The 19,402-nt window shown below is 36.7% G+C and overlaps 1 protein-coding gene and 1 long non-coding RNA gene across 33 annotated transcripts in view; one reads left to right on the forward strand and one right to left on the reverse strand.

Annotated features, from left to right (window-relative positions):
* The window catches only part of dlgap1b (discs, large (Drosophila) homolog-associated protein 1b), a 235,535-nt gene that overhangs the window by 208,038 nt on the left and 8,095 nt on the right, over positions 1–19,402 (forward strand). For 31 of the 32 annotated variants that reach the window (XM_073941562.1, XM_073941556.1, XM_073941566.1 and 28 more), the window contains 3 exons: positions 8,145–8,533; positions 11,279–11,361; positions 18,206–18,621. In XM_073941562.1, coding sequence (XP_073797663.1) covers positions 8,145–8,533; positions 11,279–11,361; positions 18,206–18,621 — 888 coding nt within the window. Of the gene's footprint in view, positions 1–8,144; positions 8,534–11,278; positions 12,062–12,965; positions 15,552–18,205; positions 18,622–19,402 lie in introns of those variants that run through there. The other variant, XR_012399713.1, reaches the window with a different exon arrangement.
* LOC141380822 (uncharacterized) overlaps positions 1–19,402 on the reverse strand; it is an 81,717-nt gene that overhangs the window by 37,159 nt on the left and 25,156 nt on the right. The gene's annotated exons all lie outside the window — the stretch shown is intronic.

The following is a 19,402-nucleotide window of genomic DNA, read 5'->3' on the forward strand; positions in this document are numbered from 1 at the left end:
ATAATGAACTTTGGTTTAAGAGTAGCCACATCAGTGTACACCAAGTATAAATCAATGGCTTTACTAAAGTATCAGACATACAGTAGAAGCTCTTTGCAAGTTTTTTTCCATTGCACTGTGCTGTTTTTCCATTGTTTTTTTTCTATGTAAATGTGCTTGATGGACCACAGCATTCCCATCACATGTCTTTTGCAGTGTCTAACGCATGAAACATAATTCTAAAAAAAGCAAAGCTTAAGTTCAGCTATTTTCTTATAACATTGCATATTTCCCATTCCTCTCTCTGCAAATTGTGTTTTCCAATGCATTTTTCTGAATACCTATTTAGGACAACCAATATTTTCTGTTATTGTCTTCAATAGAGTGCCCTCAAATATGACCCTGAAGTAGAACTAGTCTTATATTGCAAGAGTATATTTTTGGCAATAGCAAAAAATAAATTGTATTGGTCAAAATGATCTATTTTTCTTTTATGCTAAAAATCATTAGAATATTAAGTAAAGATCATGTTCCATGAAGACATTTATTACATTTCCTACTGTAAATTATTGATGGGAAGTTCGACTCTTTATCAAAGATTCAGCTCTTTTGACTCTGGCTCTTATGCTGAGTTCAGACTGGATGATTTTTATAGTAGTCGTGTCAGATGTTTTCACATTGCATGACTATCTGGGCTAACCTTTTGTTGCTGCTTTATTTACACTGCAAGATGGATCGGCGAAAGGGGCTTTCACATAGCATGGCTTTACAATAGGAAGAATCGCCGACAACCTCGTCCAAACTACGTCTCACAGCCAAAAACACGTAGCGTATCTTTTGTTATTAACTTCATAATGAGAAAGAAGCCTTTATTGGGATAGAAAATATACATATTTGCTCACCCGGGGTTGAAGGGAATTTGCAATTTCTCCTCAACTTTATTTGTTTAACTTTCTGATTGAAACGTCAAACAGACACGAGTGCTCCTCTCAAACCACCACTAGTTTTTCCTCCATTTCTTGGGTCCAAATAAACCAAAATTAGGCTTTTAAATTCTTCCTCAACCTCCCGCTGGCCTGCAGGTACACACACACACACACACACACACACACACACACACACACACACACACACACACACACACACACACACACACACACACAAGTGAATGCTGCTCTCTCAATGGCTGTAGGCGATTGCCGATGTTATTTTCAGTCAAAACTCCTTTCACCAACAGCTCCAGATATTTAGCACGCCAAATATCTCACAGGCATCGATGACTCATCGACAATTCTCTTAGATCGCGTTTTTGATAGATCATACTGTGTGATTGTCACTCTTATATGGACATAAACAGAAGTGTTAAAGAGACTCTTAAACTTAATAAATAAAATGTTAAAAAGTGTGTGCATTGGTAAAGAGTGAATGCTGAACAATCGAAGCAAACTTTAGGTTAACTCATGTAATAATAATAATGACACAGTAAACATCAAACTCTGTCAACACCACAAATTATGATAATCAAATCGGAGCTTTCAAGTAAAAGAACCAACCATCAATATTCAAATACATGTTGCAACATTACAAATTGAGAAGTTGGATGACTACATTAGCCCCATACTAAAAAAAATCGTTCAGATGGCTGGATGCACAAGAAAAGAAACCAAAAAGCCAATCTGGTGACATTCATACATCTTTTTTTATTTACAATCTCATCACTGCTGCTAGTCACGACATTCATTTCTGTGTGTGTTGTTTTTCTGACCTGAGGTGGCGATGACACAACCCAACCACAGTCAGTTCACATGTTGCATCTAAAAGCATGTAAAGTGTGAGCGCATGGATTCCTTCACCATTTTCAATGCGCTCTGTACTCACGCTCCCCTGGAGTCTCTCGTAACTAGGCAACCATCAACCATTTTCTCAGTGGATGACAAGAGAACAAACCATTGCAGCAGTTCCGATACAAATTTTTATTCATGAAAATAATTAAAATAAGTGCTGCAGGGTTTGGGTGCCATGTGTTTTTCTGAGATAATTATTCTGCCATTATTACAGAAATGTGTATATTTCATACAAAGTGTAAAGCAGATCAGTTCTACTTACATGAACCACAGTGCGCACGTGACATTCGTGGCCTCGTTTGGAAATAACTAGCTTATTGGCATTCCTTCCAAGACGGTTGCTCAGCTGGCATATTTTAATAAAACTTTAGCCTTCATACCGATATTTTATTAACAATGGTGTTTAGTTAAATACTAATACCGATTTATATATAAATAAATAAATAAATATATAAATAAATATATAAATAAATATATATATATATATATATATATATATATATTTTTTTTTTTTTTTTTTTTTTTTTGCTGTTTTACGCTTACGTAGGCCTACAGTTCAACATTCATGTTTAACAGTAAACACAAGCACATCTTATTAAACATAATTTATTTTCATCACCAATTTTCAAAATAGAACAGTTTCTCAAGCAGTTTGTGATGCATTTTGGAATCAGCAGATAAGCCCCTGGTCTAATGTGCCACCTGGCTTTAAAAACCCGCTCTAAAAGGCTTATTATTTGGGTAGCACAGATTTCGTTAACTTCCGGCCACAACCGCATCTGATCTAGCAACAATCGCTGATCACACCGAATACACTTTTTGCGATGAGAGCTGCCTATTTGAATGATTTACCATTGGTTTTAACCACCTGCTGCGTCTCACGTTTTTGCTGTTGCATGCTGTGCACTCGCAGTTGAAAAAACTGAGCGGAAAATTTGTGTTACATCAGTCACATCTTTTTCATTATCCAATTAAATACAGGCAGAGGCGGGGATTCCATTGAGGTGACAGCAGTGTTTGTGTTGTTCTTTTGAAGATGGAGGAGAGACTTGGTTGGTGGTGGTTGCCGTTTTGAGTTATTCAGTGCTGTACTTCACAAATTTTGAATTTCACAATATTAAAAGATATTAAAATTATACCAATATTGCAACAAACTAGCAACAATAAGCAGATGATTCAGTCCTTGCTTAGACAAAAGCGCACTGTACGTTTTTAGAACGTAAATGCGCGTTCTTTATGATCAGCCCCTTAATCAGGTTATGAGATCATATCCTTTCTATTATCATTGTCATACCAGTGTGGCCAATTGAAATGTAGCATTAAATGAATTAATAAAGTGTGAAAAAAACATCAGATTTGATGGACACTTCATGTGATTTGAAATGCATCCCCAGAATTAGCTGCTACATTTGTTTGCGGTAGCACTCGGACTGTGTTAGACAAGAGACAGATGTTAAGAACGTTTTGTTGAGAGAAAGTTGGACAAAAACATTTTGGGGAGTTTTTCTTTCTGCGTTCCTGCCTGCTGGAGTTCAGGAATTCTCTATCACACTCCACTTCCCAACTGCTGGATAAACACGATGGCCTTGAGAGAGAGTGTGTGTGTGTGGTTTGGGAGGTGTGACGCTTCCATGATCCAAACATCAAAGTGTATCCGTGGAAACTGTGAGGTAGCCAGTAAATGCAGCTAACATGGCATGACTTGTTTTTATTCCTTGACTTTTTCGTGTGGGTGAAAATGTAGTCGTTTGGGATGCATCCTACACATCTGGTGTTAGAGAATATATCATACAGCGGTGGGCCATGTTATAAAAACACAATTTTTTGAGACGTTTCAGCCTCTAAAAAGAGTTTGACAGCTTTCTGGCAACTGATTTCCTCTTCAGTTTCTTCAGTCCAGACAACCCGCTGACCTTACTGGCATGTCTCTGTGCGGATGGGGCATCTGTGTGTGTGCGTGTGTGTTTCTACAAGCAGACTTTTTTTAGCTGAATGTTACAGAAAATAAAAACCCAACTGTATTGCACTGAAAATGCAGTTGGTTTTATTTTTCATTACTTTGAACACTATTTAAAATCCTTTTTTTTCTCACAAATATGAAATACATTTTTTTTTTTAAATCATAAAAAAAATATTTTTGGACAACAAATTAACATTATTTAAAATATGTTGATGGATAATTATAGTTAAAAAGAAATACATTACTTTTAGCTAAAAATACATACAGTTAAAGAATTATTAGCCTCCTGAATTATTAGCCCCTCTGTTTATTTTTGCCCCAATTTCTGTTTAACGTAGAGAAGATTTCTTTTAATGCATTTCTGAACATAGTTTTAATAACTCTATAATCTCTAATAACTGATTTATTTTATCTTAATATTTTACTAGAAAATTTTCTCAAGGCAGTTCTATATAGCCTAAAGTGACATTTAAAGGCTTAACTAGATTAATTAGGTTAACTAGGCAGGTTAGGGTAAATAGGCAAGTTATTGTATAAAGATGGTTTGTTCTGTAGACTATCAGAAAAATATATATATATATATATATATATATATATATATATATGTATAGCTTGAAGGGGCTAATAATTTAAATCTTAAAATGGCTTTTAAAAAACTAAAAACTGCTTTTCTTCAAGCCGAAATAAAACAAATAAGACTTTTTCCAGATGAAAAAAATATTATCAGACATACTGTGAAACTTTCCTCCCCTGTTCAACATAATTTGATAAATATTTAAGAAAGAAAAGAAAAAAAAATCAAAGAAGGGCTAATAATTCTGACTTCAACTGTATATTATCATTTTAAAAACTATTAAAATTTACAAAAAAAATAAAAAAAAAATCTTTAAGTAAAATAAAAATTTATAGCCATTATAATAGATACTAAATATTAAAATACCAAACACACACTAAGGTAATGAAAACTGAAAAAAATTATTCAAAATAATTCAATAATTGCCCCACAAAATTTCTTTTAAAAAACCTTACAGACTGCAACTTTTATTTTTTATGTTAAAGACAGGAAGAACGTAAATATTTGACCATGAGATTCTTAATGCTATTACAGTGTTATAATGAGGTAATATTTTAAACTACAGATTGTTTTTAGCTTCAAAATTCACATCTGACTGTAGTGTAAAGCAGTGCAGGTGGGTGAATGTTTGGGGCTGTTTGACCTGTGGTTTGCCTTTTGTCACAGAAGAGAGCGAGAGGAAAGGCTTTAGAAATAAACCGCAGAACTGGGTGGGTCAGAGAACACACACGTTTTGACACATGACACAGGCTCACACACACACACAGGTGAGAACAAGCATACACAGCGTTTAAAAAGACTCGACAGGCAAAGACATCTTTTACATGCATGAAGGTTTAAAGATTTTCTGTTCTTTTTTTTTTTTCTTTTTTTTTGACCTAATATAAAGGGTCGTACCTACAAACACTTTTGAGTGATTCTTTGTATGAGTTTTTTGTTCTGAAACTGTAGCCTCAGTTTCTTGCTCTTATAAGCTACAGCTGACAGTTCAACCACTTCAAGGTTGGCTGTGTTGTGCGTTCAGAGATGCTCTACTGCTCGGTTGTAACGAGTGGTTATGTGTGTTACTGTTGCCTTTCTATCAGCTTGAACCAGTCTGACTATTCTCCTTTGACCTCTGGCATCAACAAGGCATTTGTGGCCACAGAACTCTCTCTTTTTTCGGACCATTCTCTGTAAATCCTAGAGATGGTTGTGTATAAAATTCTCAGTAGATCAGCAGTTTCTGAAATCAACCATGCCGCGTTCAAAATCCCCATTCTGATGCTTGGTTTGAACTGCAGCAAATCTTATTGACCATGTCTATAAAATGGTACATTTCTTATATAAAAGTGTATCAAAATGTCCTGTAAATGTTATGTTTGGAAAAAAAAAAACATTTGATAATTGTATTAGAATGATTTCTGAAAGATCCTGTGACACTAAAGACTCGATTTATAAGACTGAAAATTCAACAATCCACAAATAGAACATTTTAATTTTAATTTAATCAGAAAACAGTTATTTCAAATTATAATATTATTTCAGAATTTTACAGCATTTTTAATTGTATTTCTGATTTCTTCCGAGCATAACCTGTTACTTGTTTTAAAAACAAACAATTAATTTTTTTTTTTTTTTTTTTAGAGTTTTTTATATCAATTTATATAAAATTATTTATTTAAAAAAAAAAAAAATTATTATAGGAATATGTTCATATTCATCCATTTTGTTCAATTAGTCACACAAAATATATATATGTCAGGTAAAATATGTCAGGTTACAAAATCTTGATTTTATTTTTTTACAAAGATTACATGAATTTTTTTTTCAGAAATTATATATTTTGTTTAATTAGTCACAAAAATATTTATTTTTACTGTTAAAAGATTTCATGTTAACTATGTAAAAAAAATATATTTTGTAACCTGACTTCTGAGTTTTGTAAATAGAATATATGCAAATTAGTGCATATTTCAACAAAGAATGCCTAATTTGCTTGTTTTATTCATTCACTCATTCATTCATTTTTTCTTCGGCTTAGTCTCTTTATTCATCACCACCAACTTATCCAGCATGTTTTTACACAGCAGATGCCCTTCTAAGCTCCAACCCAGTACTGGGAAACATTCATACACACTCATTCATACACATACACTCCAGCCAATTTAGTTTATTCAATTCCCCTTATAGCACATGTCTTTGGACTGTGGGGGAAACTGGAGCACCCGTAGGAAACCCACGCCAACACAGGGAGAACATGCAAACTCCAAACAAAATGCCAACTGACCCAGCCGGGACTCGAACCAGCGACCTTCTTGCTGTAAGGTGACTGTGCTAAACACTGAGCCACCGATACAGAAATTGTTTACACTTCCTAATGTAATCCATCAACTTGTGAAGTATGTTGATACATTTTAATACTATTATGTTTTACCCTGTTCACCTGCAGCGTCTTGCCTTAAAGAGAGCATCTGGCCTACTTTCCACATGCTCTGTGACCCAGTTTACACCGATTCAGACACACGGAACAGTAACAAACCTGTTCCACATCCCTTCTTGTGTGTTGTTAAAAGACGGCGCATGATCTGCTTACAGTGCTATAATCTAAAACAGACGCGCTTTGGCACACACCCTCTCTCGCACGCTCAGATGTCATAAAGCAAAAGAGAGATCTGACAATCTAATCCGCTCCCTTCATGTGTGTTTGTGTGTGTGTATGTCTGGGCCTGCGCTAACCTGCTCCTGCCAAAAGCAGGAAATGAGGGAGCTGTAAGAAAATGGACTGCCACTGTTTAGTCTCTGAACACACACACACACACACACACACACACACACACACACACACACACACACACACACACTGTTTAGTCTTCTCCAGCAGCTGTGCTATTCCAAGTAACACAGGCAGGAAGAACAGAGAGAGCAGAAATAGATGGATGATTTTAGGACAGTGATGCCAAAGTCCTGTTGTACTTCACTGTGCTCGACTATAAACGTGCTCTACTGGAGCCTGACATAACAATGCTAATCTAATACACTTATTGTTAAGGTTTTCAGGCATTAAAAATGTTATTAAAAATATTATTTATTTATTTATTTATTAACTATTTTATATAATCAAATTATGTATTTATTCAATCATAATATTATTTAATTAATTAATTTATGAAATCAGAATTATTTATTTATTTATTTATTTATTTATTTATTTATTTATTTATCCAATCATGAAACATCAAACAGCTGCTTTTTTTGCTTGGTTTATTATTATTATTATTATTATTATTATTATTATTTAACTGTACTTAATAACAGTAACACATTTTATATTAAATGCAATAAAATATAATAGTTATTAAATCATATGTATTTATTACAATATTTATTTATTTATTTATTTTATTCATTCGATCATGAAATACATCACATTTAGCTACTTTACTCATTTAGTTTATTATTAAAACTATTATTATTGTGCTTATTTAATTGTATTTAATTAAAAAAAAGTATATTAACGATTAAAAAACTATTTATATTTATTCATTCAATCATAATATTTATTTATCAAATCATAATATTTTATTATTTATTTATTTATTTATTATTTATCCAATCATGAAACAAATCACGTGATCCTCGTGGGCTACCATGTTGGTGACCCCTGCCTTGATGCGAGTACAGTGATAAAAGCTTCAGCGATTAATCCCGTCTATAAGCCTATACCACATTAAACTATCCACAAGAATGTGTTTCTGTGTTGTCCAAATCTTGACTTGCTAACCTGTCCCTTTCTCCTCTTCCGCAGTATCATCATGTATAACCACCTACAAGAAAACCCCGCCCCCCGTCCCGCCCAGGTCAACGCCCACCAGACCCTACATCTCTATAACAGCCCAGAGCAGCACAGAATCAGCCCAGGATGCCTACAATGAGCTGACCGGTGCTGGGCCTGCTAACCGGGCCTTGGCAGCCGTTCAGTCTGGTCTCAGCAACTCCACAGAGAGCATCGATAGCATGAAGGCCCTGACGGCAGCCATCGAGGCAGCAAATGCTCAAGTCCACGGGCCGGCCAGCCAGCATGTGACCAACAGCACCATCACCATCACCACAGCCACCGCCACCTCTAGTGTAACGCATATCTCAGAGGACGCTAAGAGAGACGCCCTCAGGAAGAGCCTGTCCATAGGGATTCAGGTTGGCCGTGTGCACTCACATCTGCAATGCCTGTTTGGTAACATTAGTGCTGGATGATAGGGCAAAGACCTAATATCACGATTCTTACCAGGATAACCATGATTTACAATTTTTTTTCATGGTTCACGGTCAGATTTAACAATGGAACTACCTAATTTCTATAACTACTAGAATTACCACAGTGATCTGTTGAGATATTATGTTCAAAGCTTAATTTTAATATGATTTATTCAGCACTCCCTCCCAAAGAGGCATAAGGTCATTTAAAATGTATGTTTTGTTGGTTTAACAGTCCGCCAGACGTTTTTCTGACTTTTACTACCTAAAAATCACTGATTTTGCTGCAGCTTTTCTTAAAATTTGCAGCAATATTTGTGACATTTTGCATCATACAGATTTGCTGTAAATTTATACCACAAATAAAAGTCTTTATTAAAATATTTTTTTATTAATCCTGGACATAGACTTATAGACCAAATCTATAAAATAGCACTTCATTTCCATATTTTATATGTAACCAAATAACAATTAAACTCATTAACATATTAAGAATGAAACAAATAAAAATATTCAAGTAAATTTAAAATGCCCACAATTTTTTTTTAGGTCCACATGTTAAGGGTGAATCAGTGTCATGATGATGTCATAGAAAGCATCTATACCCTGAATTTGCAGAAAATCCACAGCATTTCAAATAAATAAATAAATAAATAAACAAATAAAATAAAAACCTAGATCCACAAAATTTAGAAAAAAAAAAAAAAAGCGGAGTTTACTTGATTTTAAGATAAATTCAGCAATGGCAAAATCCTGGAGTGAATGGTTTAACGTGTATATTGTGAAATTTGTCACTTATGTTTGTAATAAGGCAACAGACAATGTGTAAGTTTGTAATGAAGAAACAAAAATTTGTAAACTGATGAATATAAGTGTTTAATGCACATTTATGCATCATATCATACCACTCAGCTCTTCGGTTCACTGTCGGATTTAACAATGGAACTACCTGATTTCTATCACTACTAGAATTACCATAATGATCTGTTGAGATATTAAAATTTAGCTTTAAATATAATATGATTTATTCAGCCCAAAGGGGCCTAAGGTCGTTTAAAATGTATGTTTTCTTAGTTTAACAGTCCTTCCAGGGTTTCGCTGGAAAAAAGACAAATGTCCTTATTATATATATATATATGTATATATATATATATATATATATATATATATATATATATATATATATATATATATATATATATATATATATATATATATATATATATGCGCATGTATTTTATTACTCCTTGACCCAGACTTATAGACCAAATCTATAAAATAGCTCTTATTTTCAATATTTCATATGTAACCAAAGAACAGTTAAATATATTAACCTTAGAAATTAAACAACTAAAAATATTACACATGTAACATGTAAACTGCTGAATATGTTTAATGCACATATATGCATCATGTCAAATCACTTGTCTCATTTACCATATTCTGCTGTGGATTCTGACCGTTCACTCAAGACATCATATTGTCACATCATATTTACATTCAAAGCTTCTGTTGAGATATTAAAATTAAGCTTTGAATATTCATATTTAAAGAAAAAAATTTATGCAGTCATTTTGGCCGCTATGGTAATACAAGGTAGAAATAATCAGTGCCTCTTTTATGTTTTTTAATTTAATAAAATAACTGTCAAAATGAAATGCTCACATATTTACTATACATCAGGAAATTATGTTTTATATATAAAAAAAATTATTATAAATTATTATTATTATTATATATTAAATTGCAAACATGAAAAAACGTCAAAATAACGGCCTCAATGGTTCTAGTGTTAATGTTTTGCATTTTGTCTGAGCAGTACAGGCAAACTACTGTAAAATTATGCTGATGACAGAATTATGTTAACCTATTATTTTGTAGAAATGTGATTTAACAAAATAATTAAGTTGTCGCAAAAAAAAAAAAACACGTGTAGTTTTAGCTCATTTTAAATAAGTAGTTTAAACAAACAGCAATCATAATTCGAGTGTAATGCCCCTATTTTAAAAACAAAATTTCATAGAAAACCAAATATAAGATTGTAAAAGAATGGTAGACACTTGGGCACTTATGTTTCTTCCTGATTTTGCATTTAATATTTCACAACAAGTTGTCTGAGCAGTACAGCCAAACTACACTGTAAAAATGCTGGGTTCCACACAATCGATTTGTTTTGAGACAACATGCAGCAATTGCTTTAACTCATTATTTTAGAAATTAAAGGGGATTGAACATAATTAGGTTGTCACAAAAATGAGCAATTGTATTTTTGACTGTAATTTCCTCTTTTTAAAAATGAATTAAATATAAAACTAAAAACTACATGTTAAAAAAAAAAAATGGTAGACACATGGGCAGTAGCGGTTGATACACATCTTTATATCTGTAACATTTTTTAATACAGCTTAACATTACAAATACTTATAATATCCAAATCTTATACAAATAATATAAAATTAATTGTTTTTTTTGTAAATACTAATAGTGTTTTTTGAATCATATAGTAAAGAGTATTATACTGTATATATTAGTATTTACAATTGGTAATGAATGCAACAGCATAATGTAGTATTAACTACAGTGAACTGATAAACTTGATTGATTACTGTAAAAACAGCAAGCACACTGTTGTAATCTAACTAAAACCTTTGAATATTCAATCCATGTTGAATGTGTGTCTGCCTTTAGGTGGACGGTCCAGAGGAACCCAACCAATCAGAAGTGCACTGTAAGTTTCAGTCGGTCGGCATTCAAGTAGAGGAAGAGAGAAGGTATGTTTATCCACACCCACTCACTCTCGCTCTCTCTTTCTCTCACTCTCTCTCTCTGTCACACCAGAAACATATCCCATAACACCCACCTCCCATCATGTGCTCATACAAATAACACAATGTAAATGAAAACATGATACAGATGCGAATACAGTGAGTATGAATGTTCCTGAAGAATTAAAACTGTAACAGGAGAGAGAGAGAGAAGAAAGTGAAAGAGAGAGAGAGAGAGTTGTCATTTCAAGCACATGCTCCTGTGACAAAGACACTCCCATTCTCTCTGTCTCTATTTCACACACACAGCTGTCCCTATCATGGTGGTTTGGACACTGGGGCCTCCTGAAGGGGTGGGAGGCAGCGAGACAGCTGCTCTGTGTGGGTGTGTATGCGGGTGTTTGTACGTGCATGTGTGCGTCTGTGTGTGTGTGCGACGCATGGCCATCTGTTGCTGTGCCCATTATGAATCAGGCAGGCTGCTGGGTCACAGACATGGTCAAGTATCGACCCCCTGTCTCACTTCTCTCCTGCTTTCTCTGGCTCGCACACCCTCATATGTCACTGTTTTAGCACCCTGTGGAGAGAGGGAGGGAAATAACCTCAGGAGGAGGTAGAGTGAAAGAGAGAGATGCTCAGTGTCTGTGGGCTTTCCCTTAAAGTTCAGCCACAGGTTCAGCCGAAGCCTCGTAAAAAACACCATCTCGTAGGGCTGTCTGGGAGTACAGATCAAATGCCAGAACAAATGTCTTGCATTCGCACTTGCATACTGTGTGTAAACAGTTGTTTTACAAAAGGTCAGTTATGTTCTAGGTCAGTTGATCTGTCTGGTCCAGTGAAGTGTAAATAGAGATCCTGTGAAAGTCCAGGCTGAAAACACAGACTGTTCAGATCCACATGGGACTTTTATCAGGTTGTTTTCAATTATGTGGTTCTGGTGACACGCAAAATTCAGGGCCTACTCACACTATGCCATCCGTACCGTGCCCAGGCCCGTTTCCCGGATCGTTTGAGAAGTGTGAGTGCGCTGAATCGGGCTCAAGCACGGTTCACTTGGCCAGCCCTGGCCCGTTTGGAAGAGGTGTGCCTGGGCGCGGATCACTTGGGCTTTGGCGCGGTACGCTTGTGTGTTAGTGCGAAACGCGCCAAAGCCCGAAACTGAAAGCGAGATGTGACTTTAAGGGGCTGTTTCATATGGATTTATTAATCATTCTTACTGTTCAGTGATCGCAAACTGCCGTAAAGTTAGTTTATTAAAGACGAGAACTCAAGGGGCTGTTTGGAGGAATATGACTAGTCATAATATATTTGCAGATATCTCCAATCTGATTCCGTACTAGTACTAGTACAATAATTGCAGATATCTCTAATTGTCATTCTGAGTAGTGGAATTATAATTATGACTAGTCAAAATATAATTAGAGATATCTCTAAATATATTTATGGAGTCAGAACAAAGATTTAAATGCTAAAAGGGCTTGCCATAGAGAGCGCTTCTCACTGAACAGCGCAGCAGCGATGACGCAAGCGTGCCGAGGCCCGATATGGTGTGAACGCGGGCCGTCGGGGGAGACGGGAGGGGGGACAAGCACGCTTTGGCCCGGTTCGAGGCAACTGTTATATCGTGTGATATGCAGTGACATGCAGTCAAATATTTCGCCAAACAGTCCTTAGGGATGCGGTGACACGCATTTAGATATTTCGCCGAACAGATCCGCCACTTTTGGCGATCATAAACAGTCATAATGCTCTCGTGCTGCAGGAATGAGGGGGTCTGCTGAAGGTGCACAGTTGTCGTGAAGTGTGGAGTTTGCGTCTTTAATAAACTACGGCAGTTTGTGTTCACTGAACAGTAAGAATGATTGATAAATCCATATGAAACAGTCCCTTAAAACTCACGTCTCGCTTTCAGTTTCGGGCTTTGGCGCAATTTGCACTCACACACAAGCGTACCGCGCCAAAGCCCTAGTGAACCACGCTCAGGCCCACCTCTTCCAACCGGGCCAGGGCCGGCTAAGTGAACCGTGCTTGAGCCCAATTCAGCGCACTCACACTTCTCAAACGATCCGGGAAACGGGCCTGGGCACGGTACGGATGGCATAGTCTGAGTAGGCCCTTATACTCTTAATGAGTTATGGGTGTGTTTTTAGCATAACGTGCATTAAACCAATCAGAATCTTATCTCAATGTTAATGTTGGTTAACATTTTATTCAAAACTGATTAGTATTAAAAATAAGTATTTAAAGTTAACATTGTACACTGTATTCAATGCTGATTAGTATTAAACAGGTATTTAAAGTTAATTTAAAAAACTACCAGTTGTTAGTTTAGCAACATGCTAATATGTTGTTGGTTAACCATTCTTGTTTCTGTATACATTACTGTGTGCAAGATGCACATAGTTGTTACTTATGCCGACAGTTTCGTGAGTGTTTAAGGTGCCGTTTTTGTAGGGGGCTGTACTTATGTAGATGTTAGATATCTAGGTTTTGACTATTGAAATATCGGCTAAAACATGTGTGTATACATGTATAGAGAAGGCCGTGGCCAGTAACTGCCAGCATTGAGGAGTTGAGGGCAGTAGATTCCTAGACGGTGAGAAAGAGACACACATAATGCGCGCACACACACCCCCACACAGGTTGCCGGTATTTGGACTTTGCTGAAGCATGCCTTTGTAACTGAGAGGGGAATACAGCTGTAAAACACCAGCACACACACTCAGCTCTCCTAGCACAGGTCTGCTCTTGTTAACTGCTGAAGTCAGAGCCATTGAACTGTATGCAGAGACTCCTTTAGCACGTCATACACTCTTTTCCTTCTCCTCGGTGCGGTAGGAATGAAGGAAATTAAGGAATGAGTTGTCCTGCCCTGTGGCAGTGTCCCAAACCACTTACTCCTGGCTTCTTTTCTTTCTGAGTGAACTACAACAGGTTAGACATGTGTGATAACATAGAGATTAAGGATGAACTGTTAAGCTCCGACAGACAGACAGACAGACAGACAGACAGACAGACAGATATCATTAAGACAGTACACAGAGGTCACGGTTCTATGTGTACCTCGGTCTTGGGGTCACAACACAACAGAAACCATAACAAATCCCTAGTTCTTGCGTTTTCTGTTGATTTTGAACAGGCAGAAGTGTTTGCTACAGAGCAGGAAAGCTACTTGTGATGCAAAAGAATCAAATAAGCAGACGAAAAAAAAAAACTTTATAATTAGACTATAATTAAACTTAAACAGCTTCAACTTTACAAGGAGTGGTATTAATTAAATGACAGTTACACAGCAATGGATGAATCAGAAGAACTCAAAAGGTGGGCCAAGAGTTCTGAGGTTCTGTGTACCAAGTTGGCTTGACAACAGCAACATGGCAGAACCACTTCTGAGTGCTTTTCAGATGCAAAGATTGCATTTTTTGTGAATTGCTGCTAAGGTCACGGATACAGACACGATAGATAGATAGATAGATAGATAGATAGATAGATAGATAGATAGATAGATAGATAGATAGATAGATAGATAGATAGATAGATAGATAGATAGATAGATAGATAGATAGATAGATAGACAGATAGACAGATAGACAGACAGACAGACAGACAGACAGACAGACAGACAGACAGGGATGGAAAATAGACATGGATGGCTGGATGGAGAATAGACAATGTAGACAGACAGACAGACAGACCGAGACAAATAGACAGACTGAGAAAGAGATGGATGGATGGATGGATGGATGAAGAATAGACAATGTAGACAGACAGACCAAGACAAATAGACAGACTGAGAAAGAGATGGATGGATGGATGGCAAATAGACAGACAGACAGACAGAGATAGAGCTTTGGTTAATTTGTAAAGCACTCAGTCCACCATCAGTTAGTTTCACACTAAAACACCACATTCACTTTGTGCACAGAATATCTCATACTTAATGGAATATCCAGATTTAACCTGAATGACTGAGCTTCCAGTCATGGTACACCAGTAAATTGATATCAGTGTGACTTTTTTTTTTAGCAAGTGGAGGTCAAAGAAACATGAACAATGTTTAAATACTTAAAACGGTTTTAGCATAATGTTTGTCATTTACATTTCTTCAGTTTGGTTTGATTTTGCCTTCTAATTCATACCTCTCTATATCTTTTATAAATGTCCAGATATTCTGGGATGTAAAAGGAACCTTCTGTAAAAAAAAAAACAAAAAAAAAAAAAAGAAAGAAAAAAAGTCTTCCAGTTACATTTAACTGTGAACATGAGAACCACAATCACACACACACACACACACACACACACACACACACACACACACACACATACACGCACGCACGCACACGCACACACACACAAATACTTTCTTCTGATATGATTTACAGAAGGGAATGATTACTACCATGTGAGCGGAAAAAGAAATGAATACTCTTTTCTCTCTCTCTTACTGTCTTGCACTCTTTATTTGTCTCTCTTCCATTCTACAGGAAGTAGTTAGCAGATATGAAACAGGCCTCTCTGACACACACACGCCGACTATCTAAAGCGCTCTGTAATGGAAAACAAATGTAGTGCAGAAGAACAGACACAGAAAATACTGATTGCTAAGTCCACAAAAAAGATAAAAGAAACCTTTGCTATTTATGGCCTGCGTGCGCTATCGTTTCTTTTGTTGTGCCTTCCAATAAAGCCAAAATTCAGTCGCTCAGATGCACTGAGACACACTCAGGGTATGGTGAGAGATGTCAGTGTGCTTCACTGCACCTGAATAGAGCAGGTGTCCAACATCTCCAACACACACACACACACACACACACACACACACACACACACACACACACACACACACACACACACACACACACACACACACACACACACACACACACACACACACACACACACACACACACACACACACCAGGCAAATACAGAGTATCAGATCTAAGCCAGATCACTTTGATATGTTATCCCTCTCTATTCCGGCTGGAGAAGAGCTGTGTGTGTGCTACATTCGTTTACAATATCATCTCTTTAACTAGCAAGGATGTTTTGTTAAAGAAAATGAAATGCCTTTCGCTGCTTTTATAAATGTATTAATTTAGTGTTTATTTGTACACACATGCTTGTGCAGGGCCTGTGCTGGCTTTTTGCTGGCACCGCTGTCTATGGCAAGCCCACAACAAATTTAAACAGGCCCGGTGCGGGCTAGCCCAGGTATGGCCCACCGCTACGAGCTCTGTGTGACTGAAGCCCACATTAATCCCATGCAGGCCTGCTTGTGGACTAGCTAGGGATGGGGAGTCGATAACAAAAGCAAAAGTTTCAGAAAAAGGCATATCAAACAACCGTGATATGCAGTAATATCCATTTTGGCGCTTTGCTTTCGTGGCCGTCACCTAGCAACAGCTGTACACAAAACAGCAGCTTGATGACACAAGTGTACCGGGTTTCAGAAGGAACAAAGACAATATGGACACAAATCAGCGGAGGGGGGGCTATCGAACGTGGGTTCAGACCAGGCATTCGAACCAAGTGTGAAAGCCCCCAAAGAGAAACAAGGTTGAAAAATCATATGACATTGAATACTGAATTCAGCTTTCCCATCACATTAATATATTACTATATATACAGATACAGTTGAAGTCAGAATTATTAGCCCCTTTCTATTTTTTTTTTCTTCTTTTTGAAATTTTTCCCAAATGATGTTTAACAGAGCAAGCACATTTTCACAGTATGTCTGATAATATTTTTTCTTCTGGAGAAACTCTTATTTGTTTTATTCCGGCTAGAATAAAAGCAGTTTAGAATTTTTTATGAACCATTTTAGGGACAAAATTATTAGCCCCTTTAAGCTATATTTTTTCTCGATAATCTACTGAACAAACCACTGTTTTACAATAACTTGCCTAATTACCCTAACCTGCCTGGGCAACTTAATTAACCTAGTTAAGCCTTTAACGTCACTTTAAGCTGTATAGAAGTGTCTTGAAAAATATATAGTCAAATATTATTTACTGTCATCATGGCAAAGATAAAATAAATCAGTTATTAGAGATGAGTTATTAAAATGATTGTTTAGAAATGTGTTGGAAAAAATCTTCTCTCCCTTAAACAACAATTGGGGAAAAAATAAACAAGCGGTCTAATAATTTAGGGGGGCTAATAGTTCTGACTTCAACTGTGTGTGTCTGTATACAACAACAACAACAACAACAACAACAACAACAACATTTCACAATATTATAGGTTTTACTGTATTCTTTAATCAAATTGTTGAAGTTTTGGTAAGCATAAAATACTTGATTTAAATGGCATTAAAGATCGTACAAAAGCAAGGTTTTGAAAGCTTTAAGAGCTTTATTGATACATATTTTGTATAAATTTTGTATTTTGTATAAATTTGTTCACACTTTGATATTGCTCGACATTAATGGCGGGTTTGGCATGCTGTCCTGGAAGGGAACCCTTAACTCTGAGATAATTGACCCCAGGGCTCCCACCTGGTCGATGAGCATGTAAGGGGTGCTAAGAGATCAGGTAGTTCTCGAGACCTCACTCTGGTAAAAGAGGAAAAGGGGGAGATGGGGGGGGGGGATCTTTCAAAAAACTAAGATAAGGGAGTAATACTTGACAGGCTATTTAAAGTGAGTTTGAATATATCTGATTGGCTTACTAATGATCATGGATGGCGACCAATCATATCACATGCTCCTCTCGAAATTAGTTTGTAAATCTTCACTTTGTGATGCACATTTTTTGTAGCTTACATTATTTTTAATGGTGCGATTCTAAAGTTTTATCACCATTATTTGAACAACTGATTTTAATGCCATTCATCTTTTCTTTTTAGCTACCGTAGAGTCACACGCTCCAACAGCGTCACCACTGCCGTTCAAGCTGATCTTGACCTTCTGGAGGGTCTTGCCGATGACCAGTTAAAACAATCCCACCAGGGCCCCATTGTCCACCAGTCATCCCGAGACGCGGCCACTTCCACCGTCAGCATTCAGGGATCAGGGAACCACTACCATGCCTGTGTCCAGGATGAGTACAGTGACATGGACTTCGACCCCTCCATACTGCCCCCACCAGACCCCTGGATGGATGGAGCCACGGAGGAGGAATATGCAGGTGGACTGTCGGGCTCTGTGTGTCTGCAGGATGGACACTGGTTTCTGAAGCTGCTGCAGGCAGAGGTGGAGAGGATGGAGGGCTGGTGCATGCAGATGGAGCAGGATGAGCGAGAGAACGAGCTACCGGAAGACAGTGAGTAACTATGACATCATCGCTCTAAATAGGCCGTAAATACAGACTGATGATTTACTGTGCATTATAGGTCACATTATTTAAAATGTTTTATTCTACTGCATTTCAGGAATTAAAGAAATCACAAGAATAATTTTATTTGACTGCTTTTAGGTATTAAAGACTCATTTAAAATATTTTATGCAACTTTTTGGGGGTATTAAAGACTTGTTTAGAAATAAAAACAGTTGAATAGATTTTGAGGAATACAGACCATGTGGAATATTTATTCAAATGCTTTCTTGCATAAAAAAATTGTTTAAAATATTCGATTCAACTACTTTTTAGAATACACACTCACCAGCCACTTTATTAGGTACACCTTACTAGTATCGGATTGGACCCCCTTTTGCCTTCAGAACTGCCTTAATCCTTTGTGGCATAGATTCAACAAGTTGAACTCATTGTGCTGTTCAAGAAACCATTCTGAGATGGTTCGTGCTTTATAGCATGGGGCATTAAGTAGCCATCAGAAAATGGGTACACTGTGGTCATAAAGGAATGGACATGGTCTGCAACAATGCTCAGGTAGACTGTGGCATTGACACAATGCTCAATTGGTACTAATGAGCCCAAAGTGTGTCAAGACTTTTCACCATTCACCACCACCACCACCAGCCTTAACCGATACGATGCTTAGATCCATGCTTTCATGTTGTTGATGCCAAATTCTGACCCTACCATCTAAATATCGCAGCAGAAACAGAGGCCCCGTTTACACTAGTGCGTTTTAGTTTTAAAA

This window comes from Danio rerio, chromosome 24, assembly GCF_049306965.1.
Source record: "Danio rerio strain Tuebingen ecotype United States chromosome 24, GRCz12tu, whole genome shotgun sequence".
Classification (NCBI taxonomy): domain Eukaryota; kingdom Metazoa; phylum Chordata; class Actinopteri; order Cypriniformes; family Danionidae; genus Danio; species Danio rerio.